Here is a 24901-nt window from a genome sequence, read left to right as displayed (position 1 = left end):
GAATATGTAGGAGAAAGAGGGATGCTAGATTTGGTGGGGTGAGCACTTTGTGAGTCGTAGGGATGACTGTTCAATGTGCTGTACAGCTGAGGCTGGTATGTTGTGTAACTTTAATTGAAAAAAACTCATTGAATTGTACAATGTAAATTTAGGCTACTTGCTGTCTATTATCAATAAAGACAAAAAATAACTTAGAAATGTTTTAACAACCAAACACTATATTTAAGCAATACGAAAATTGGGTTTTCTCTCTGTTAAAATGATATGACAAATTCATCTTGGTATATTTATTCTCCTCCTGACAAAGGCAGTATATGTTATTCTTTACCTTCTGTGTAATCTTTTGAGTTAGCAGAATTTTAGCTTACAAAAATAACTGTCTTATGTTGAGTTTACATTCTTTAAGATTATGAAAATATAGTTAATTGCCTATGAAAGAGTAAAGGTCCTCCTACTGTTTAATTCAATATATTTTCACTCTGATTAATAGGTAGCTATACCACAACTGTCCTGGTTCTCTACACTATTGTTATGGGTTGATTTGTGCCCACCAAATAAATATGTTCAAATCCAATGCCCAATACCTCTGAATGTGACCATATTTGGAAATAGGGAGTTTGCAAATGTAACCACTTCAGATGAAGTCATACTGGATTAGGATGGATTACAGATACTTATTCATGTTCTATGACCTTAAAGGGGACTACCGTCTATATGGTTGTAAAAATTATTATATATAAATATTATTCCTTAGGAGTTTAGACTGGAAATTACAATCTTTGCTTAACAAATACTTTATATGTAACTTTCTCTTTCTAAAAGTAAATGTCCCTCCCTCTTGAGTGAAAGACAAATTGGACTCAATATCAGTGTGTATAATCAAATCGAAGTAGAACAAACAAAAGCTTTCCTCAGAGTTTAACCATCAGTAATCAATGAGGGCTCTTCCCAATACAGACATCACTCAAGAGATCTTCCTGTAATGCAGTAGCTGTCTGCATACTCTCCTCATTGCCACCTTCATTTCTTTGTTTCTGAATGTGTAAATGATGGGATTTAGGAAAGGAGTGAGAACTGCATCAAAGATAGCCAGAAACTTATCCAAGTGTGTGGAGGGAGATGGCCAAATATAGAAAAATATAAAAGGACCAAAGAACAGGACGACCACAGTGATGTGGGCTGACAGTGTGGACAGAGCTTTGGATGAACCCGTTGAAGAGTGTTTCTGAACAGTGAGAATGATGATAATATAGGAAACGATCAGTATGAAGAAGACGCCAATAGACATGAATCCACTGTTCACTATTACCATGAACTCTAGTCGGTAGGTGTCTGTGCAGGCAAGTTTGATGAAGCCAGGAAGGTCACAGTAAAAGCTATCTAACACATTAGGACCACAGAATGGCAAGTTTACCACAAAAGCCAATTGAACCGTGGAGTGAATGAGGCCAGTCATCCAGGCAGCCACTAAAAAGAAGATGCACATCCTTGGGCTCATGATGCTCAGGTAGTGAAGAGGCTTACATATGGCAACGTATCTGTCAAAGGCCATGGCTATGAGTAGCACCATCTCCACACCACCAATGACATGGGTGAAGAAGATTTGAGTGATGCAGCCACTAAAGGAGATGACTTTATGCTTTCTCAAAAGGTCATAAATCATCTTGGGAGACATGGCAGAAGAAATTCCCAGGTCAGTGATGGAAAGGTTAGCCAACAGAAAGTACATGGGGGAGTGTAAGTGAGGGTCAGAAGTCACAGTGAGCATAATGAGGGAGTTTCCCATCATGCTTGCCACATAAAGTGTGGAGGAGAACACAAGGAGGAGGAGTTGGATGTCCCAGGAATCGGTGAGTCCCAGGAACACAAACTCTGACACTGCAGAGTGATTTGCTCCATCCATTGGCTTGGTCAACATTGCTACCTGAAAATGTAAATTATGATAGTTAGGTAATAAATTAGAGAGAGATCAAAGTTTTGAAATCTTTTCTTTAATTTAGCAATAAAACTGACCTGATTCGCTCAGGTCCTCTGAAATGTGATCACAAAAAAAAATTGGTGGCTTTCATATGGAGTTGTTCTCTACCACAACGTTGTCTCTTTATTTAATACCTTCTGTTTCTCCCGGAGCTGATCCCACAATAGTACTCATGAGATACAAGATGGTCAACATGAGTAACAGGAATTCAACCTCCAATCTTTCTATTTTTGCTTCAGAACTAATATCCTATTTCAGTCACATAGAACTAACACTATTGCAATCTCTTGCAAGCCTATAAATCTGACAGATCCTTCTTTTTTCTTCTCATTCCCCACCTCTGAAAACATATTTATTTCAAATATTACTTAAGTGTTTTCCTCAGCTATGGAGTTTGAACTTATTATTACTAATATTTATTATTACTAGTGTAACATCCAGGTTTTCTCTGAATTTAATACCCCTATACTTCCTCCGAGGGTGGACACTATGATATTGTTCATGAGACACAAGATTGGTCAACATGGATAATAGAAATTCAATCCCAAATTCTTTTGATTTTTGGTTCAAGGCTAAAATAGCCTGACTCCAGTCTCACAGACTCTTCACCACTCTTCAATGATTTCATCCACTACCATGACCACAAGCCTTATTCTGGCAAACAGATGCTTTTTCCTGACTTCCTACTTCTGGAACATCTTTACCTTCAAGGTTCATTAAATCTTAACATTTTCTGTGAGGTCTCGCTTTATATTACCAGCATTTATTTTACTATCTCTGGGATTTTATTAAACTGAGTATAGTTTTAACTTACTAACTAGACTGTAACCTTCTTGAAAGCAAGGATTATGATTTATTCCTATCTGGATTCCCTGAAACAATGAAAAAGTGGCCCATGCAGAAGACAAGTCCATAAATTGTCTGTTACCAGTTTGCATCATGCTAGGTGCAGAAATTGAGGGTGTTTATAATCTTCTCTAGCAATTTACTTCACAGAAAAATCCAAGTATGTCATTTTGTATTTACTATTGTTCCAATTCATGAAGGATTGAGGGAAAACAATTGGTTTTTCACTAAGTTAATTTGAGAAGCATGGCCATAGAGTACCTAACACATGATCTGAGAAGCATAAAACAATGCAGAACATCCAGGTGTAATGAAAAGCATTTTGTTCACACCTCTACTACAGGACTTACCACATTAACTTGGAATTTTCATTTTATTTATAGAAGCAACATAGCACAGTGGAACAAATATGGTCTTTGGATTCAGAAAACCAAGATCTATACCAGGATTCAGCCACTAACAAAACTATGCCAGACAAGTTATGTTAACTTTGGAACTTCAGTTAATAATACTAAATTCTCAGAGTGAGATCTAGGTATAAAAAAATTGAAGTTTTGTAATCGTGTATGTAGTGTGGAGGTTTTAATATGTAAATATTCAGTAAATGTTCATTTTACTGCCCTTTCTTTCACTTGTCCATAATAGTGCTCAATACATGAAATAAATGAATAAGAAAATAAAATAGTATTAGCAGACAACATAAAAATTTCATACCTAAAAGATATTTCAATATGTTATGATTATATCCTTCTACTTAATAATAGGTTATAACATTCATACTGCTTTAGTTATCCAAATTAAAACCATCCTGAAAAATGGCATAGATGATAGAGGCCACATCAAAGTTATGACGGAAACACAAGCAAACAGCAAGGAGAGTCACCAGGGATCAAGAGGAACAGAAATATTACAACTAGGAGGAGAAATAAAAAATCAACCTGCAATAGTATAAGGTAGGAGGGAGCAAAGACATGAGGATGTCAGGTCCCCAGTGACTAAGTGGAACAGAGGCTATGGCAGCTGCAGATGTCTCTTAAAGGAGCTATCTTCAACTGCTCTTTCCCAGTGATGTACTTGTTCTCTCTGAGCACCAGTACCGGGTCAGCTGCTTGTGGGGCATCAGGGACTTATGAGGGAACAGTGAGTCATTGGAGCAAGGGCCAGAGGCAAGGCTTTCTACTAGACATAAGTGCCTGTGGTATCCATTGCTCTTCTGTTGAGCTCTCCCTCTCCCAGTGTGCAGAGGCAGCACTGCCATAGCTGAGGTCGCTCTTCTCAGAGGATTCCCTGAAACTCCTCCTCCCCCAACTTATGGCCCCACCCAAACCACATCCACTTATATCCTTAGTGAGTTCAGTGTTCCTCACTGAGCCAGCTCCAAGACCCACACTGGTGGCAGCTGGCCTTGGTTTCTTGGTGTGGCCTCTTGAGGCAGCTATAAGTATAGCATCTGTGGATTGCTTGCTCAATCTTAACAGGTGGCTCCAGAGTAGCACAGTCTGGGACTGCAACTGAACCCCTCTCAGGATTGTTCCACTGGACGCCTACTACACAAAGCCATACTAATAAGACCAGGAGACTTAGGAGCCTTACTTACTACATAGAAACAGACACAGAAAGGCAGCCAAAATGGGAAGACAAAGAAGCAGAAACCATATGAGAGAATGAACAGAGATCCAGGAATAATGGACTCAAGTAATCTAACAGATGCAGAGTTCAAAACACTGGTTATAAAGATGATCAATAAACTTAGAGGAAGTATAGATGAACTCAGTGAGAACTTTTACAAAGAGGTAAAAAAAAAAAAAAAAACATGGAAATGGAAATTATAAAAGGGAACCAGACAGAAATGAAGAATACATTATCTGAGATGAAGAGTATCTTAGAAAGAATCAACAGAATGGAGGAAGAAGAGGATCAGTATAGAGGATGGAGAAGCCAAAAACACCCAATCGGAATGGCAAGAAAAATGTAACCAAGACTATAGTAATAATTTAAGGAGCCTATGCAACAAAATTAAGAGTAAGAACATTCACATCTTAGGGGTACCTAAAGAAGGGAAAACAAGAAATCGAATATATATTTGAAGAAATAATGATGGGAAACTTCCACAACCTGGTGAAGGAAATAGAGATACAACCCCAGGAAGCTCAGAAAGTCTCAAAATTCTGGAACTCAAAGAGGCTTACAACAAGACACATTATAATAAAAATGCCAAAGATGAAATACAAAGAGAGAATCTTAAAAGCAGCAAGAGAAAAGCAGATAGTTACCTATAAGAGAACACCCATAAGACCAGCAGCTGATTTCTCAAAAGAAACTGTGCAGGACAGAAGAGCTTGGCACAAAATATTCAACATGATGAAAACCCAGGATATACAACCAAGAATACTTCATCCAGCAAGGCTATCATTTAGAGTCGAAGGACAGATAAAGAGCTTCCCAGACAAAAATAAGCTAAAAGAATTTATCAACAACCTAGCCAGTTTTTCAGGGAATGTTGAAGGAACTTCTTTAAGAAGAAAAAACATGTATCAAAAAACATGAATAAAAAATGATAATAACTACATTCCTATCAACAAGTACCTCAAATGGAAAAAAAATTGAGGGATCCAACCAAAAGATAGAGTGGCTGAATGAATAAGAAACAAGATCCCTACATATGCTGCCTACAAGAGACTCACTTCAGATTAAAAGACATATGCAGACTAAAAGGAGGGGGATAGAAAAAGATCTTGCCTTGATGGACCAAGATGGTATTGCACTGAATGAAATGGGTCAGATAGAGAAAGACAAAATATCTCCTGATTTCACATATATATGCAATCTAAAGAACAAAATCAAAATCAAAAGCAGAAAATCTCATAAATACAGAGAATATTTAGAGGAATACCAGATGGGAGAGGTTTTGGGGGGATAAAAAATGCAAAGGACTGAAGAGGTCAAATGGATAGTTGCAGAATAGACATGGAGATGTAAAGTGTAGCATGGGGAAGATGGTTAATAATGTAATAAATATGTAAGGGAGAAGAGGGTTACTAGATTTAGTGGGGTGAACACTTTGTGAATTGCATAGATTTTTAATCACTAGGCTGTACAACTGAAACTAATATATTATTGTATGTCAACTATAATTGAAAAAAAACTCACTGGATTGTACAATGTAAATACAAGCAACTAATTTTCTATTATATTTCACTAAAGCTGTGGGGGGCAGCGGGGATCGTCCTGTTTATATTAAATACCTTTGCTCGAAAACCACTGTATTCTTTTGGAGTACTAACTATAAATTTAATCCATTGATTTTTGTTTGTTCTCCTAGTGTGACTACAACACCCATAAAATTAAAAAATACATCTATCTTGTTATCCAATTATCCCAATACTTAGAATTATACCAGATACATAATAAGGATATATAAATATTTCAGGAAATAAATATTTGCTAAAAGACAGAAGACGATGTATTTGAATAATTTTAAAATACATAAAAATATACCCGCTTATATAATTAAGCAAGATAGGTAAGAAGATTACATAGTTTCTAAGCAAGAGAGAAATATAGAAAATAAGGGATTAAAAAAGTAAAGCAGAATTAAGGAAAATGAGGAAATAAATGAGATTAAAAGGAAAATCTAAAAAAAGACGAAGTATTAGGAAAATATGTGTACAATGAAAAAGAAAGAAAGAATAAATCTTACTTTAAAAGGTAGTTCATGAAGTATGATTTCCATTACACTATTCAGAAATTCTATAATAATAATAAAATTATGGTATTATATCTCCAAGTGTCTTTTAAGTAATAAGGATCTTGGGAGAGTTTCACAATAAGCCTTTATAAAGCATGCACATGTAGCTGTGAAGTTATTTGCCTTTTAGCTCTCAAACCCCCATCAAATAGGTAAAACCTGAGAATTTTAAGTAAAGTGAATTTAAATCAAAATGAGATATAAACATGGAACCTAGATGTACTAACGGCATGAAAATACATTCATTCAAATATCAAGGAATATAGAAAATTGAAACGTTTGGATCATCAAACTTTAAAAAAGTTTTTAAGTCACATGAGACAGACTCAGGATCCAAATCTCAATCCAAAGCAAAAGTCAAAATATTCTCTAATTTTTTTTAAAGATAAGTCATTGACCTCTTTATACATGACTCCACATTTTCAATCCAAAACACATCCAAAAATGCAAATAAAGAGCAAAATACAAGACGTACAGAAAAATTTGTTTCTACCACTAGCCAGAAAAATCTCAAATCAGTTACTATAGGCCTGGATGTATCCAAAAGACAAAATGAATCTCTGCTACGGTTAACTACGTGGACCAATTTACCAAAGGTAGAACAGGTTACATTTGAACAATGATTCAGATATAACTCCCGAAGAATTTATTAGCCACTTATACTACATTGAATGGCAGATGATACAGGGAAGTCATTCTCTTCCTGTGTTATGTGCATTTATTCTGCCAAGACATTTAGAACCATGATAGAAGTCTACATGTACTCATCTGAACACCTCCAGGGATCAACACTCAACTATTACAGGCAAGAGTCAGTTTTACCTCTATAAGAAGCTTATCCTGAATCTCAAAACAGTTAGGCAGTAGCAAAGTTAATCCTTCTTAACATCTCTTTAGAGACATTTACAAGGTAAATTTAAAGTGACAAATATTTATCTCTGAAAATAAAGAGCTAACAATTATCAACACTATAGTAAACCTCTGATCTCAATGAAACTTACTAATTATCAGAACACTCAGCAAAAAGGAAATTGCAAGTTCCTCCCACTTCTACCTATGGTCAATAAATAAAGAATTCTTATAATCAAATTTTACAAGATTGAGTGAGAAAGATGAAAGCATTTGAAGCAATATTCAAATAATTCCTTGAATTCCAGAATTAAAAATACATAGAGAACCAATACATTGCATCAACACTATCCAAAACCCAAGGGAAGATATGCTTCAATCTAGAATTTAAGAGAAAACAGCACTGGAGCAACAATAAAATAAATGATGTAAGCAAAGAATTGGAACAATAAGAGGCCTATATTATCTGGTACATGAATTAATCCATACAAATGTCTCATACCCAGTAAGATATAATGGAATATTGTTTAACTATTGCCAAACTTTTTTTGTAACACAAACTACTAAAAGTTTGTGCTTTAAAAACTACTGATAAGGAAGTAATAATAACTAACCTCAGTTAAAAGTGATCAAAAATTTTTATTTAAAAAATGAACATAGCCACCCCCAAAAAATTTACTGCATTGATTACATTTCCAGTTCTTCCCAACCTGATCCATACACTGGATCATTTTCACTAGTTTAATATTTAATAATTAAAAAGAGCATTTATAGTAAATATGTCTGCATGTAATTTCAACAGAAACTGCATGATAGAAAAACAAACAACAAAGTCTAATTAGTTATTCAACTGAATACTTTACTTGGATGAGGTGCTATTACATGGAATACCAAAAGTCACTATAATGCAGAAGAAGTCAACCATGAGTTGTGATAAATAATTTTCTGAAATATATAATCTTTTTCTGGGATTCACTAAGAACTAGTATGCAGAAGTATATTAGCAATGATCAGAGGTGGGAACAAAGACAGAACATATCCAAATTACATCCCTAATATGTGCGCTTTTATTATAACACTTATCAAATGCAGAGAAATATACCCTTATAAGTCTCTCTCATTAAAACAGGGTTCTCATCAAGGATGCTTTACTCCCCTACATGAGATATTGGGCAATCTCTAGAAGCATTTTTGATTGTCACCACTGGGGCGAGAAGTGGGAGAAGGAGAAAGGTCATTACTGGCATCGAATGGGTAGAAGGGAAGGGTGCTGCTAAACATTCTACAATGCCCAGGATGACAGTACAGCCACCCTAAACAAAGATTTACCCAACTGCAAATAGTTCCAAACCTGAGAAGCCCTGCATTAAGATTGTCCAGGGAAATATCAGATTTTTTTTTTTACATTATTCTATTCCCTCATGCTCCCCAGCACCATTCTCATCACATGCTGTGCCTCTAATTACTGTTCATTGGAGGGATGAATGAGTTTGTTAGATAGATGGATGGAAAAATAGATAGATAGATGAATAGATGGATAGATGTATAAGCGGATTGAGGAAAGGAAGGATGATGAATAGTGAACAGATAAAAGATGTATGAGAAAGGAGCAAAAAAGGAAAGATATCTAAACAATTGCTAACTCATCATTTTTGGAAACACTATGAGCCAATAAGGACCACACTCCATACAAATGTAAACTTCATGGAAGAATTTATTATCTCTACACAAACAAGTTGCCAATTTATTTAATTTATTCTCTAATTTGATAAGTAAAATTAGACTTTTCCTAGAAACCCAAAAAATATATTTGGGAAATAATATACTAATGTCCCCATAGGATAGACAATAAGAAATGAAAAGTCTTTTATATTTGTACATAAACTATTCGTTCTGGCCACTTTTAGAGAATAATAGCTAACACAAATATAAGTATTTAATTACGTGGGAATTTTGATAGTATAAAAACTAAATAAATTTTAAACCTAGGATGGTTCGAGTATAATAAGCCTACAGGAGATACATCAGAAAAAAGTATTGGACAATAAACAAGAAAAATAGGGAGTCTGGAAATGGGTCAGATAACCTCAAAAGGAAAACATACTAAAAGAACACTTTAAATCTTTTGTTCTCCAGGATGTTCATCTACCACTTTTCTTAAAGGCCATTAAAGTTAAAGTGGCTCTTTAACACTTGCTTTAAACATCATAATTTCTTATGTAGATTTAAAAATGGATTTGTTCAACTCCCAAAAGAGATTCTCATTCATTTTAGAATTTATAGTTGAGAATTGTCGTCCTACCCATAAAAATTAACCAGTCAATATGTAAGTGAATTTCTGGTCAAGCAAATAAAATATCCCAGTGGCATATCTAAGTCATAACTAAGATATACTATTTGAGAATTCAATATCTCTCTTGTTTGGCCATTTCTATGCTTTATCAGTTTGACGAATCGAACTTTTTTCTTGCTTCCAGCAGAGGTTTCTACTACTTTATTTTAAATCTATATCTACCTGTCAGTTGCTTTGTGAAAGTAAAATGTAAATGGTATCAGGACCCCTTTAAATAAATTCTTATTGTACTTGAATTAAATTAAATTGATCCTTTCCTTCAGCTTTCCTCTTACTATCAATTTAACATAACTGGATTCCTAAATTAATGTTTTCTCTGAAACTTATCTACATCTACTCGATATTGTAGTGGCCAAAATTAGAGAAGCTTTATAAATAAAAAAAAAAGTAGATGCCCAACAAATATAGATTGGCATGAGGCTAATTCCCCTTTAATACTATTATAGCAGTTTCTCTACATCACAGTCAAAAATGATGGTAGCTGTGTAATTGAACATGCAGATGGGGTGAGCTGCGTTCTCAGGAAGACAGTTTCCCAATCAACCCTTTTCCAATTCTGTGTGCTTCATTGGGTTTTAGTTCCAAGAAATACCATGGAGAACTAGTCTCAAGTGGATTTCTTCCTTTTTTTTTTAACATCTCTATAAACACAGAAATAAAACAGAGTAAGCGGTCTCAACTTCTATCTTCTGTGGGTTATTAACTGCCCTTTGCTCCAGTCAGAAAGGTTAATGAGATAAAAAGGAAATAAATTCTTTTCTAAGTCATCATTTAAACTCCCAAATCTCTTGTCTGTGCTGCAGATGTTATATGTGCTGATCTTGACTCTTCTCCACAGCTTTGGTTTTACCCTGGAAACCAGGTAAAAGTCACAGTCAGTCGGTCAGTTGTTTGCCTTCCTCCACAATCTATAGCCCCTTACACACCCCCTCATGTAATCTACACCTTTTTCGCTACAGTGTAAACACAACCAATTTTAATTTGATATCTGCAAATGGAGATTCTGCCACTAAGACTATTTTTCTGAACCTGAATTGAATTTTATCAAGTCCAATTTCTTTTTTCTGTTATCTTTATTTTCCATCTTTCCACCTACCTGTCCACAGACACAGCATCCTCAAGGAACTAGAATGCATTGGTTACTGAGCTTCTGCTTGTGCCACTTCTATTATATAAAAAGTTGAAAGACTTTAAAAGATAATTAATTAATAGCTCTGGAGAATTGTGGCCAGATACTGCTGCAGAGACCTAGACTTGCTAACTTAGCTCAAGTGGTCAGGGGAATTCTCCGTGGAACCCAGTTGATTTGGTAAGAATGATTGAAAGGAAAACCCTGTAATGAGTCACTGGAGAGGAAACAAAATTGAGACTGAAATTTTAAGAACATCACCTTTGGAAATTTTACCTATCAATTCTGACACTCATTGATAGTTTCAAGTGAAGCAGATGCCTGAGAAGTGTAAAGATATATAATCAAAACCATGTGGATTTTAAAAAGAATAAAATATCTAGGAATAAATCTAAGGAAACTTGTGAAGGACCTGTATAATGAAAACTATAAGACTTTATTAAAAGAAATCAAAGGAGATAAAAGAAATAAAAAGATATTCTGTGTTCTTGGATTGGAAGAATCAACAGTGTTAAAATGACGATAATATCTAAAGCATTATACAGATTTAATGCAATCCCCATCAAAATCTCATTGGCACTTTTTAAAGAAATAAAATTAAAAATTACCAGATTTCTATGGAAGCAAAAAAGACCCCGAATTGCCAAAGCCATCCTGGGAAAAAAGGATGAGATGGGAGGCATCACTGTGCCCAACTTCAAATTATACTACAAAGTGACAGTAATCAAAACAGCATGGTATTGGCAGAAAAACAGACACATGGACCAGTGAAACAGAATCGGGTGTTCAGAAGTAAAGCCATGTTTATATGGACAAATAATTTTTAACAAAAGAGCCAAAAACATACAGTAGAGAAAGGAAAGCCTCTTCAATAAATGGTGGTGGGGAAACTGGAAAGCTACCTGCAAAAGAATGAAACTAGACTGTTGTCTATCACCACACATCAAAATTACCTCAAAATGAATTAAGGATCTGAATATAAGATCTGAAACAAAAAAATGCATAGAAGAAAACATAGGAACTAAACTCAAGGACCTTGGACTTAAAGAGGATTTTATGAATTAGACCTCCAACGCAAGGGAAGTAAAAGCTAAAATAAATGAATGGGGCTGCATCAAACTAAAAAGCTTCTGCTCAGCAAAAGAAACCGTCAACAAGTTAAAGAGACAAACATCTGAATGGGAAAATATATTTGTAAGCAATGCCTCCAATAGGGCCTAACATCCAAAATATACAAAGAACTCAATCGAGTCAATATCAAAAAACAAACGATCTAGTCAAAAAATGAGCAGAAGACCTGAACAGATACTTCTCCTTAGAGGATATACAAAAGGCCAACAGATATATGAAAAGATGCTCAACATTGCTAGCTATTAAAGAAATGCAAATCGAAACCACAATGAGATACCATCTCACACTTGTTAGAATAGCTATCATCAACAGGACAGGTAATAACAAATGTTGGAGAGAATATGGAGAAAAAATAACCCTCATACACTGCTGGTGAGACTGCAAATTGGTAGAATCACTATGGAAAACAGTATGGAGGTTTCTCAAAAACCTAAGAATTCATCTACCATATGATCAAGCAATTTCTCCACTGGGTATTTACCCCAAAGACTTGAAAATCCATATCCAAAAAGATATTTGCACACCAATGTTCATAGCAGCATAATTCACAGTGGCCAAGACATGGAAGCAACCAAAGATGATTGGCTAAAGAAGCTGTAGTACATATATACAATAGAATATTACTCAGCCAGAAGAAGAGATGAAATACTGCCATTTGCAACAACATGGATGGATCTTGAATAATCATGCTAAGTGAAATAAATCAGACAGAAAAAGTTGAAAACTACATGATATCACTTATACATGGAATATAAACCTAAAAGCAACAAATGAACATGACAAACAGAGACTCATGAACATGGACTATAGACCATGATTACCAGAGGGCAGGGGGTTGGGGGAACAGGGAGGTAGACGAGGTAAAGGGGGTCAAATATGTGGTGACAGAAAGAAATCTAACTATGGGAGGTGAACACGCAGTGTAAACATATATATGCCTTACTGTTAAAGTGTACAGCTAAAACTTATTGGACTTCGTTAACCAATGTCACCATAAAAAATATAATTAATTATTATTTTTTTAAATGTCACAGGAGAGAATAACGGAGTAGATCTTTGTTCATGTTGAGTGGTCACAGTAACTGAGATCTGAATGGTGAGAAAGAGCCAGCAAGGGAGACACAAGAGCCCTGAAAACACTTCAGCAGAAGGAAGTGCAAACCAGGACTGGCATCTGGACAGAGTTTTATCTTTTCATCCTTCAAAATCTGCTCAGAGCTCTCCTTTTCCAGAGGCCTCCCAGGATTGACATTTGTGCATTTGGATTATTCCACATCTTTTTGGCACTTTCAGGACTCCTATCAACAAACCCAGCAGGAAAAAAGTGCATAAAAATAAAATCAAGAAAAATTTACTTTTTCTTTTATAAAAGAATATTCCCTTGTCAAATGGGACTCCTCCAGGACACATGAAACAATATCCAGCACAGAGTAGACTATTGAAAACCTCTGTTCTGCTCTATGCTCCTCTGTGCACTCCCATGTCACTTTCTGCATACTTATACCACACTTATCTCAAGATATTGAAACTGTTTCTCTATGCATCTTCTACAGAAGAGAAGTTCCAAACTGGCAGGGATGCTCTCTTATTTTTCTCTGTATTTCCAGTAGCTTATACATTTTCTGGAACATTATAGACACCCTATAAATACTTGTAAAACTCTGCCAGACTGAAATACAAAGGATAAAATTGAGCCAAAGCTAAATAGGAACCACTCTCAGTGTCTCTTCAAAGGCCATTCATATCCATGACCCATAAACTTCCTTTCAAGTGCCTGTAGACACAGAGAGCATATGCTTTAGGAAACATGCCTATAGTCAGTTAGCTCAGAAGTACATTATTCTTAGCCCCATGTAGTCTGAAACAGAGCAGGTTCAAATAATATGATCATCTCTTACATTTTAGCTGGAAAAAAATTGTATAATATATTAGTTAAAATCTGAATTTTCATTATGATCTTGATAGAGAAAAATTCACAAAATCAAAATCAAAAGCTGGTTCTTTGAAAATAGCAATATATTTGATAAACTCCAAGCCAGGCCAACCTACAAAAGAGAGAAAGTACAAATTACTACTATCAGAAGTGAAAAAGGGACATCACTACAAATCATGTGACATTAAAAGGCAAATAAAGAAATATTATGAACAACTCTATGCACATAAACTTGATGACCTAGGTAAAATAGACCAATTCTTTAAAAGGCACAAAATACCAAAACTCAATCAAGGAGAAATAATCTGAAAAGGCCTATAATAACTTTAAAAACTGAATAATTAATAACCTTCCAAAACAGAAAACACCGGACACAGATGGCTTCATTGGTGAATTCTACATACCTTTTAAGAAAGAAATTATGACAATTTTCTACAATATCTACTAAAAACTACAAACAGAAGGAACATTTCCTAACTCATTCTATGAGGCCAGTATTACCCTAAACCCATAGTCACACACAGTCATTGCAAGAAAAAAAGAATGCAAACTCATGTCTCTCATAGACAGTTATATCAAAATCCTCAACAAAATATTAGCGAATGATTTTCAATAGTATATGAAAAAATTATACGCCTTGAGCAAATAAAATATATTCAAGGTGAAAACAAATCAATAGATTTTTTAATTTTTTAAATAATTTTAACTAGAAAGAAAGCACAAGAATTTATTCTCATTTTAAAAATTAGAACATCACAAAATAAGCCAAAGACCCATAACCATGGCTCCTAATAAAGGACCTCTGCCCTCTTTTCTAGGCATAAACATCAAAAGGTTCATATTCTTCAGACCTTTTTAAATTCGATTCATATATATTTACCCACGTAAATGCATATCGCTCTAGTTTATTTCTTTTCTTTGTTTTACAGGTATTTCAGGGTATTAATTTAAGTCCAGATAAAAAGAGATGCAATATTCAAATAGATGATTGCAGAGCGCTGATCAAAGGAACTGTATAAAAGTTTGGGCAGGGTAACAGGAACCAACCAAGGACTGTAAAGGAACACAAGCCTGGCAAGAGTGATGAGCCCTAATTATCCCTGGAGTAATAAGGAGAAAGAGTGGTTTCTAGGGCCAAAAGTGAAAGCTGTAACTTCAGAAGAGGGTGACTCAACAGGAACAGAAAAATAACACAACCCACTTCTATAGCTAAATACGGGTTTATAATGCATCCTAGTACAGCATGTCGTCATCCCAAGGTGTGAAGCCCAAACTGGGAGTGTAACTGCATTTCAGCAGATCATTCTACTAATCTATCAAGTCAGTCACTTGTAGCGCTAGATCATGTATGTAGACAGATAAGTTCCATAGGTGTTTGAGATCATTATTGTACTTCATATGCTGTGTCTGCTAGTCAGATGCAATATTGTGTAGTTAGCATGATAATTAATAAGGCATTCTATAAACCTGCAAATGACTATACAATAGACATGTCTATGGTGTATCACTCAGTTTGTTCAAAGAAATAGTACCACTATGGGTGATTGAGAATAAGAGATTTCTTATGGAGATTAGACCTGATGCAATGGTGGAAAATGTGAAGCAATCTGTAAGTCTGTTGCCACTGAACTTCACGCTGGGCCTGAAGCCAGCAGAACCAACAATCTAGAAGAAAATATGGACAGGAAGTAGAGGAGACAAAGGACAAAGTAGAACTGTGTCTGTCTCTCACTGCTTCCAATTTTAATACTGCAGGAGACTTGCTGAATAAGCTGATGCCCTTCATCATACAGATGCATTTGCACCTGGCCTGGGACTTATAGGAACTGAGGTAGAGATCCAGTAGGAGCTAAAAGACATCCAGGCCCAAGCTGTTGTCCCAACCAGCAAGGTGAACAGTAACGTGAATGAACTGTGATGGTAATTGTTCTATACTGGCCTTCAGACCAAAAATGACTACTGCTTCATTACCGTTTTTCAAATCTCACACAAAATTTTCTATGTTGACCCCTAACATAGAAACATGCATGGAAAAAAATTCTGGAAAAATGGTTCTGGTTTAGCTAAGTTGACACAGTATGAAGCCATGAAAACAAACAAGGAAAGCAAATCTTGGTAAATAAATATCCGTTCCTGCTAGGATAAATCATTGCCTCTTGCATGATAAAAAGAGGTCCATTGTAATCAATGTGCCACCAAGTAGCTAGCTAATCCCCACAAGGAATGATGCCAAATTGATTTCAGCCATTGGTACGTTGGAACTCAGCAATAATAGTACACAGATCAGCTTTGTTGAGAGGAAGTCCATGGTATAGAGTTCATAGTAACTCCATCTGGGTTACCATGGACATGTTGCACATGGGCTCACTGAGCAAGCACCGGAGCGGTTAGGGGCAGAGACTGACTGAAATCCACTAGCAGGGTATCAAATCCACCTGATTATTAAGAGCCTTATCTAAAATGAATGCCTTCTGATGGACATTTATGTGAAAATATCTTCAGTGAGTTCAGAATTTATTTAACCAATCCAGCAGGCTATTGACACCATTCCAGCTACTCACATCAATACATTAATACCTGAATCTCATGGGAGTACATGTGTGTCAATACATATTGCCTGATCTAGTCTCATATTTTTTATTTCATCCCCATAATCACATGCTTGTTCCCCAGACTTCTGTCAATATAGAAGAAATCCTACAATTCTTTTAGTGTAAAGCTGTATTTTATTGGAGCTGTCCTTATATTTCTCTGTCCAAAATGGTGCTTGAGACAACTACTCTCAAGCCAAAACATGTTTTTATTCGAGAAAAGCCTAATTCATTTAGAGTCAAAAGAAGGTTCTCTCTTCCACCAGCAAAATTTTTTAAAAAAAAAAAAAAAAAGATAAAGTATTGGGAAATCGTGACATTTAGTTGTATGTGGATTATAATGCCTTGCCTTTCACTTGAACATCATTTTAAACAAACACAAATGATATCTGAGTAATCATAGTGTAACTGCATGCCACTTATGATGAAAGTCCAATATCCTCTGGACAAGGAAGATACATAGGTACTTCTCAAATATGTGAGCCAATCATTCCCAAATCCCTTTTTGAGGTACTATTTCCTGGGACTTCTCTTTGTACAACTACTTACGTTAGGGGGGGGGGGGATGTCACATTCAGAGTTAATGCAGAAAATCTATTATACAAGTGTTGAGGCAGTAGTATAGGTAACCAACAAGGACTGGTAAAGAATTGAGGACTGGCTACAGTCCTAGCCATTATTATATCTATGGCTGAGGGGCAATGGGAGGGAACACTATCATAAACGAAAGAAAGATCTCTAGCTGTAAAAGAAGGCCACCAACAAGATCTGGGAGGAATGCAGAAATGCCAACACAGAGTTCAGAAGAGAGGAAGCTAAGGAATAAATACACTGATTTCACTCACCTCCTGTCCTCCAAGTCCCAGTGATAAGCTCCATTAGCTACGCCCATGCAGAAGCCAGAGGGCAAGAGCCATTGGTTGATTCAGTCCATAAAGTTCGGTACACAGAACAGAGTTGGCAAAGTAAAACTTGGTGGAAAAAGGCAATTAAAGAATACCCCTCAGAACACTTTAATATTCTCTCATTCAGGGACATTTGGGTTTTTCCAAATGTTTGCTTGGACGAGGTAATAACGAATATTGTTATAGGTCTTCTTATATGTACGTACAAGTTCTTTCAAAAGGATGTGTAATAAGAAGTGGATTTCCTAGGAAATATTGTATGTCCAGTTTTATTGTGAATATTAATGTTCAATAGTCCTATGAGCACATGGAGTCCTTGACCACAATTCTTTAATTGGTCAACAAATACTATACATTCTATATTTAGCCAATTGAAACACTTACCAATTACAGCAAAGGATAAATTACATTACCAAATGGTCACAGCTTATTTATGCCTTCCTTTCTGCTGGCTTGATGGACTAATGACCAATAAGGAGTGGTACTACCATGTCAGAGGAGCACTGATTGAGTATCATCATTCTAGGGCTTGTAACCCTTATGAAACCAGAAACACCTCATCAACATTTAACCCAACAATCTTACACTATAACTGCCACATCTCTTGGACCTATTTCCAGATTCACAAACTGGAATTTATAACATTCCATAAATCCAAGAAATTTTCCAGCCTTGCATATTGTAAACTACTTATCATATCCCACGTGACATATGGGCTTTCAGCCTAGAGAATTTAACTGCAGTTTCCCAGATTAATAATGAAGATTAGCATTATTCATAGTGACTACCTCTTTATTTTAAACTTCTTAAATATCTAAATATATAGATTGTTTCTATGTCTTATATATATCAAATATTCGTATCAGGTAGGGTTCCATTGGGAGAAAATGCCACTAAAATAAAGTGAATGAGAAACAATAAATTTACAATTGTGTAAAGCATTTTTGTAAGTAAAAGATAATCCACTCTGGATTTTTTTTCTTCAGGTACGTCTCTTATAAGATCTGAACTGGTCACTGTGCCTCAGCCCATTTATAAAAGCCTAGCCCAAGTCAGAAGCACAAAATTGATGAAATCAAAAGCCCTTGAGGAACACTTACAGGGGGATTCAGTGTGTCTTAGACACAGATTCCATCAAAACTTGAATGGAGCCACCTTGTGGGGTCACTCATTAGTGAGTAAATAAATTATTGACACATAATTACATGAGCTTTGTTTTAAATTATACTTTGACTCTTCTGAGGGTTTCATCAAGATATCTAAATGAACTCACTTTCTGGAGCCATAGATTTTCCCAGGCAGTGCACCTGATGAAACGTTTGAGTCCAGGCATGACTCTTCTTGGTTCCCATAATAAATCCCAAAGAGCACCAAAACCTTATCTTCATTGACACTCTGATCTCTGTTTTGCTTTTCTGCTTTAGTGGCTTTATGTTATTTTTATTTGTTTGTTTCTTTGTTTCTGGTTCTTGGTAAACTTTGGTTCCAATCCTGGATTGCAGAGGGCTGACAGGTTATTCCTCACTGATAGCAACAGAGATTGTGAATTTGGATTTATGATCAAAATGTTGGTAATCTCCTTCGGACCTGTTTTCTGTCAGATGAGAGATGATAGAGAATTTGATTTGTTCATCAGCTCTTGCTGTTTTCAATCTTTTTGTCTGTTTCCATGTGTTCAATCTATTTGTGTTATTTCCATTGGAATTAGAGGTTCCATTTGAGAGCCAGTGTGTGATGGTGTGTATTCATCTGTACTTCGAATTTTGGTAAGTCTCAGTCCTTATTTGTAACCGAAGTTTTAGAACTGGCCCTAATATTTTTATGTGCTGTGTTTCCGTAATAGTGGAGACTTTTCCTCTCATTGTATGATTTGAAAAGTTTTTCTACTTCAAGAATATATTAGTAAATTAAATGTGAATCCTCTATCAGGACTTCTGTTAGTATTGAATTATGGAGATTAATTACTACTGCCTTGAATCTAATATCCCCCAAATTCCAAAAAAATAAGGACAATGAAGTTTCTACTGTTCTTTATATGCCATCTTTCTCAGAAAAAAATATTGTTATAGAAATTATGGCTCAGAGTATTTTTTATGAGAATTCAAATTGAAATGATCATAATTAATTTTTGACAACAGATTGGTTGGATAAAATGTCTTCTCCCTGATCTTATCAGAATGGAGCATAGACTAAGCCTCTATAATTACAAAAGATATAAAATTATGTGATAAATCAGTTGGAATTTTAAATCTGACAGTTTTTAGTGAACCCATTGAAATACAACTTCTGAGATCCTTAGTTGTTTTAACATTTTGGTTTCATGTTAATAAACGGTTTCATTGGATAATTTTTAAATAAGTTTGAGTATTGAAACATTGGACATAGGGGTGTGTGTGTGTGTGTGTGTGTGTACCACTTTACTTATATTTTATAGAATGTCTCTATCTTTGGATCATGTTAGTTAATGTGTTCCTTTTTACCACATCAAAAATAATGTTTACTATCTTTAAAACTGTGTGAATAGGATGTGGCAGTGAGGGTTATACTTTGAGTATTCCTGAGCTTTGTTAGTCTCTTAAAATAATTATATACGACAGACAATTCTCAATTCCCCACCTTACATAGGCAAAGACTCTCTCCTTGACCGAATTTTAGTCAAGCTCCTCTCAGCCCTCTTCTTCACTAGCCCACAGACTGCGACCCATCCATACTGGACTGCGTAGCCCCATTTTAGCAAGAATGCTACTAAGTCAGTTCAGAGAAAATCCCTCACTTTAGCTATTCAATAAAATTTCCAACACCCTACTCTTGATATCTGATCACCTTGGCCTGCCCTCCGCAAGAATCCTGTTATGTCAGCTTAGCAAGGATTCTCCCTACTCTGAATGTCTCCTCTTAGTAATTTTCCATCACCTACCCCTCACATCTGCTCTTTAGCTATAAATCTCCATTTCTTCTAGTTGCGTTAGGAACTGAGCCATTTCTATACCGAGGTCTCCTTTCCTCTACTGCAGTAGTTCCTAATTAAAGTCATTTTTACCACTTAAATATTTGCAAAAGTCTCTGTTGTTTGTTTATTTGTTTGTTCATTCGTTTGTTTTAAGACAATACTACTGGTGAAGGAAAAATTAGTTACTTTGGTTAAAGTCATGCAGTGGGTGATCAAGAGCTTATAAAATAATAATAGTTAAAAATTATGATTGACTATGTAAGGTATTAAAATTTGGCTTTGTTTTCAGGACATAAAAAAAAATGATAGAATTTTTATAAGATAAAATGTCTGGTTATCCAGCATTTAAAAGAGGATAGCAAAAGACAAAATCCAATGGAGGTAGAAAGCTGTAGAAGACTCACAAAGTAAATTTTTTATCTTGGTGTTGTATATCTATAGGTGAGTCTGAAAAAAATTATGATCTATATTAATATTTTGGCATAGTTGCACAGCCCTGTTTCAGAAGGCTTTTTATTAAAATTTAGAAATGTTTTAACCACCTAATGCTATATTTAAACAAGACTAAAATTGGGTTTCGTTGTGTAGAATGATATGACAAATTCATCTTGGTGTATTTATTCTCTTGACTAAAGACAGTAAGTGTTATTCTTTACCTTCCATGTAATCCTCTGAGTTAGCAGGTATTTTACCTTACAAAAATAACTGTTTATGCATTATCTTGACTTATATTCTTTATTATTTAAAAATATAGTTAATTGCCTATAAAACAGTAAAGTTCGTTCTACTGTTTATTTCAATATATTTTCAATGTGATTAATAGGTAGATATGCCATAACCATCCTGGTTCTCTACACTACTGCTATGGATTGATTTGTGCCCACCAAATACATATGTTCAAACCCTAACACCCAATATCTGTGAATGTGACCATATTTGACAATAAAGAGTTTGCAAATGTAACCACTTAAGATGAAGACATACTGGATTAGGACGGATTACAGACAATTATTTCTGTTCTGATGGCTGTAAAGAAGACTGCCATCTATGTATTTATAAAAATTATTTTGTATAAATATTCTTTAGGAATCTAGGTTCAAAATTATAATCTTTCATTCAAAATATTTCTATGTAATATTCTCGTTGCAAAAGTAAATGTCTCTCCCTCATGAGTGAGAGACAAAATGAATTCAATATCAGTGTATATAATCAAATCAACGTAGAACAAACAAGAGCTTTTCTCTGAGTTTGACAATCACTAATGGACATCAATAATCAACAAGGGATTTTCATAATTCAGACATCATCTAAGAGATCTTCCTGTAATTCCCTAGCTGTCTGCAGACTCTCCTCATTGCCACCTTCATTTCTTTGTTTCTGAATGTATAAATGATAGGATTTAGGAAAGGAGTGAGAACTGCATCAAAAATGGCCAGAAACTTATCCATGTGTGTGGAGGGAGATGGCCACGCATAAAAAAATATCAAAGGACCAAAGAACAGGATGACCACGGTGATGTGGGCTGACAGTGTGGACAGAGCCTTGGATGAACCCGCTGAAGAGTGTTTCTGAACAGTGAGAATAATGATGATATAGGAAATGATCAGTATGATGAATGAGCCAACAGAGATGAAACCACTGTTGGCTGTGACCATGAACTCTAGTTGGTAGGTGTTTATGCAGGCAAGTTTGATTAATCGAGGAAGGTCACAGTAAAAGCTATCCAACACATTAGGACCACAGAAGGGCAAGTTTACCACAAAAGCCAGCTGAACCATGGAGTGAATGAGGCCAGTCATCCAGGCAGCCACTAAAATGAAGATGCACATCCTTGGGCTCATGAATGGAGAGGCTTGCATATGGCAACGTATCTGTCAAAGGCCATGGCTATGAGTAGCACCATCTCCACACCACCAATGACATGGATGAAGAAGATTTGTGTGATGCAGCCACTAAAAGAGATGACTTTATGCTTTTTGAAAAGGTCATAAATCATCTTGGGAGAAGTGACAGAAGAAACTCCCAGGTCAATGAAGGAGAGGTTGGCCAACAGAAAGTACATGGGGGAGTGTAAGTGAGCGTCAGAAGTCACAGTGAGCATAATGAGGGAGTTTCCCATCATGCTTGCCACATAAAGCGTGGAGGAGAACACAAAGAGAAGAAGTTGGATCTCCCAGGAATCGGTGAGTCCCAGGAACACAAACTCTGACACCGCAGAGTGATTCATTCCATCCATTGGCTTTGTCAACATTTCTACCTGATAATGTAAATTATGATAATTACATAATAAATTAGGAAGGACATCAAAGGAAAACTTGTCTTTACTTTAGCATTAAAATAGACCTGATGACGATATGTATAGCCAGAGGGAAGATAAAGTAATCAAGAGGATTGTTTTATGTAAATGTCCAACCAATGTACTGTATATGTGAAACTAATAATAAAATAAATTAAAATTAAAAAAATAAAGAACAGAATTGATCTGCTCAGGTTCTCTGAAATATGATCACAGAGAAATTGGTGACTTTCATATGGAGTTGTTCTCTACCACAAAGTTATCTCTGCATTTAATACCCTTTGTTTCTCCCAGAGTTGATCCCATGATAGTACTCGTGAGATACAAGATGGTCGATATGTGTAACAGAAATTCAACCTCGAATCTTTTGATTTTTGCTTCAAAACTAGTATCTTGTTTTAGTCAGAACTAACACTATTACAATCTCTTGCAAGCCTATAAAACTTCATCTGACAGACAGGCCCTTATCTTCTTCCTTCCCATTCCCCGACTTTGAGAACATATTCATATCCAATAATACTTAAGTATTTACCACATCTATGAAGTCTGGCCTTATTATTACTAGTATTTATTATTAATAGTATAACTACCAGGTATTTTCTGAATTTAATAGCCTTGTACTTCCTCCCAGGGTAGACACTACGATATAACGCTTGAGACACAAGATTGGTCAACATGCGTAATAAGAATTTAACCCCAATTCTTTTGATTTATGGTTCAAGTCTAATATAGTCTGGAACCAGTCTCACAAACCTTTTACCCCTTCTCCACTATCCCATCCATTTCCAAGACCACACACCTTATTCTGTCAAACAGATACTTCTTCCTGACTCCCTACTTCTGGAATATATTTATCTTCAAGATTGTTTAAATTTTAACCTTGTTAAGTGAGATTTTGCTTTATGACCAGGATTTATTTTACTATCTCTTGTGTTTCAGTTAACTGAATACAATTCAAAGTCACCAACTAGACTGTAAGCGTCTCGAAGAAAAGGATTATGACTTGTTCCTATCTGGATTCCCTGAAGCAATGAAAAAGTGGCCCACACAAAGCCATGAATTGTCTGTTGCCAGTTGCATCATGTTAGGTGCAGGAATTGAGAGTGTTCATAAACTTCTCTAGAAATTTACATCACAACAAAATTCATGTATATAATTTTCTATTTACTAAAGTTTCACCCTAGAAGGATTGGAGAAAAACAACTGGTTTTCCACTAAAGATAATTTGAAGAGCACTTCCATAGAGCACTTAACACATGATCTGAGAACCTTAAAACTATGCAGGGCATCAAGGTGTAGTGAAAAGTATTTTGTTCAGACCCCTACTACAGGACTTACCAGAATCATTTGTAATTTTAGTTTTATTTAGAGAAGCAACATAGCACAGCAGAAAGAATACGGTCTTTGGATTCAGAAAACCAAGATTTATACCATGATTCAGCCACTCATTAGATGATACTGGGCAAGTTACTTAAATTCCTGAACCTCAGTTTATCTATAAAACTGAAATTAATAACACTAACTTCTCAGAGTAAGTTCTAGGAATAAAAAAAAAATAAAGTTTTGTAATCATGTACATAGCCAGGAGGTTTTAATATGTAAGTATTCAATAAATGTTCATTTTACTTTCTTAATGGGAAAACTCACTAGGTTATTGTCAGGGTTCTTAGCAAAAACCTTACAAGCCAGAAAGGAATGGAATCAAATATTTAAACTATTAAATGAAAAAAACTATTAGCCAAGAATAATGTACCCAGCAAAGCTCTCCTTTAGATATGAAGGAGAAATAAAGGCCATTCAAAAAGGACGTACAAAAATTGAGGGAATTCTCCACTACAAGGCTGCATTACAGGAACTAGAGAAAGGGGTCAATTCACCTAAAACAAAACAACAAATAAATATATAATTAGGAGTAAGGCGACTAGCAGGCAGATAGAAGCAGAGAAGTGCAACCTTTACCAAGAACAGGGCATTATAAGCTTAAACAATGAGAACAGAATTACAATAGTAAGATAGTAATGAATGATCAGCATACATAGGGATAAATTGAGACAACAGTGCCTGGAAAGGGGAAAATTCAAAGATCCGAATGCACAAAGGGGAATAGAGATAAGACATGTGCAGAAGAAAATGGATGACTATATATATATAACTATTCTTTACATATTCTTAATGGTAACCACATGCCAAAG

At 35.5% G+C, this 24901-nt stretch overlaps 2 protein-coding genes across 2 annotated transcripts; both read right to left on the bottom strand.

Moving 5' to 3' along the window:
* Positions 1-964: 964 nt before the first annotated feature.
* LOC102885778 (olfactory receptor 4F3/4F16/4F29) lies at positions 965-1903 on the bottom strand. The gene has a single exon (XM_006920536.1). It carries the CDS (start codon positions 1901-1903, stop codon positions 965-967), a length of 939 nt encoding a protein of 312 aa, XP_006920598.1.
* A 19817-nt stretch (positions 1904-21720) lies between these two features.
* LOC102885529 (olfactory receptor 4F3/4F16/4F29-like) lies at positions 21721-22649 on the bottom strand. Its single transcript, XM_015595887.1, is given in 2 exon segments — positions 21721-22256; positions 22259-22649. Coding segments are annotated over 2 exon segments (927 nt in total).
* Between the last annotated feature and the right edge of the window lie 2252 nt (positions 22650-24901).

This window comes from Pteropus alecto, unplaced genomic scaffold (assembly GCF_000325575.1).
Source record: "Pteropus alecto unplaced genomic scaffold, ASM32557v1 scaffold86, whole genome shotgun sequence".
Taxonomy (NCBI): domain Eukaryota; kingdom Metazoa; phylum Chordata; class Mammalia; order Chiroptera; family Pteropodidae; genus Pteropus; species Pteropus alecto.
Note: the sequence above shows the minus strand (reverse complement) of the source record. Positions and strands in the feature narration are given on the sequence as shown.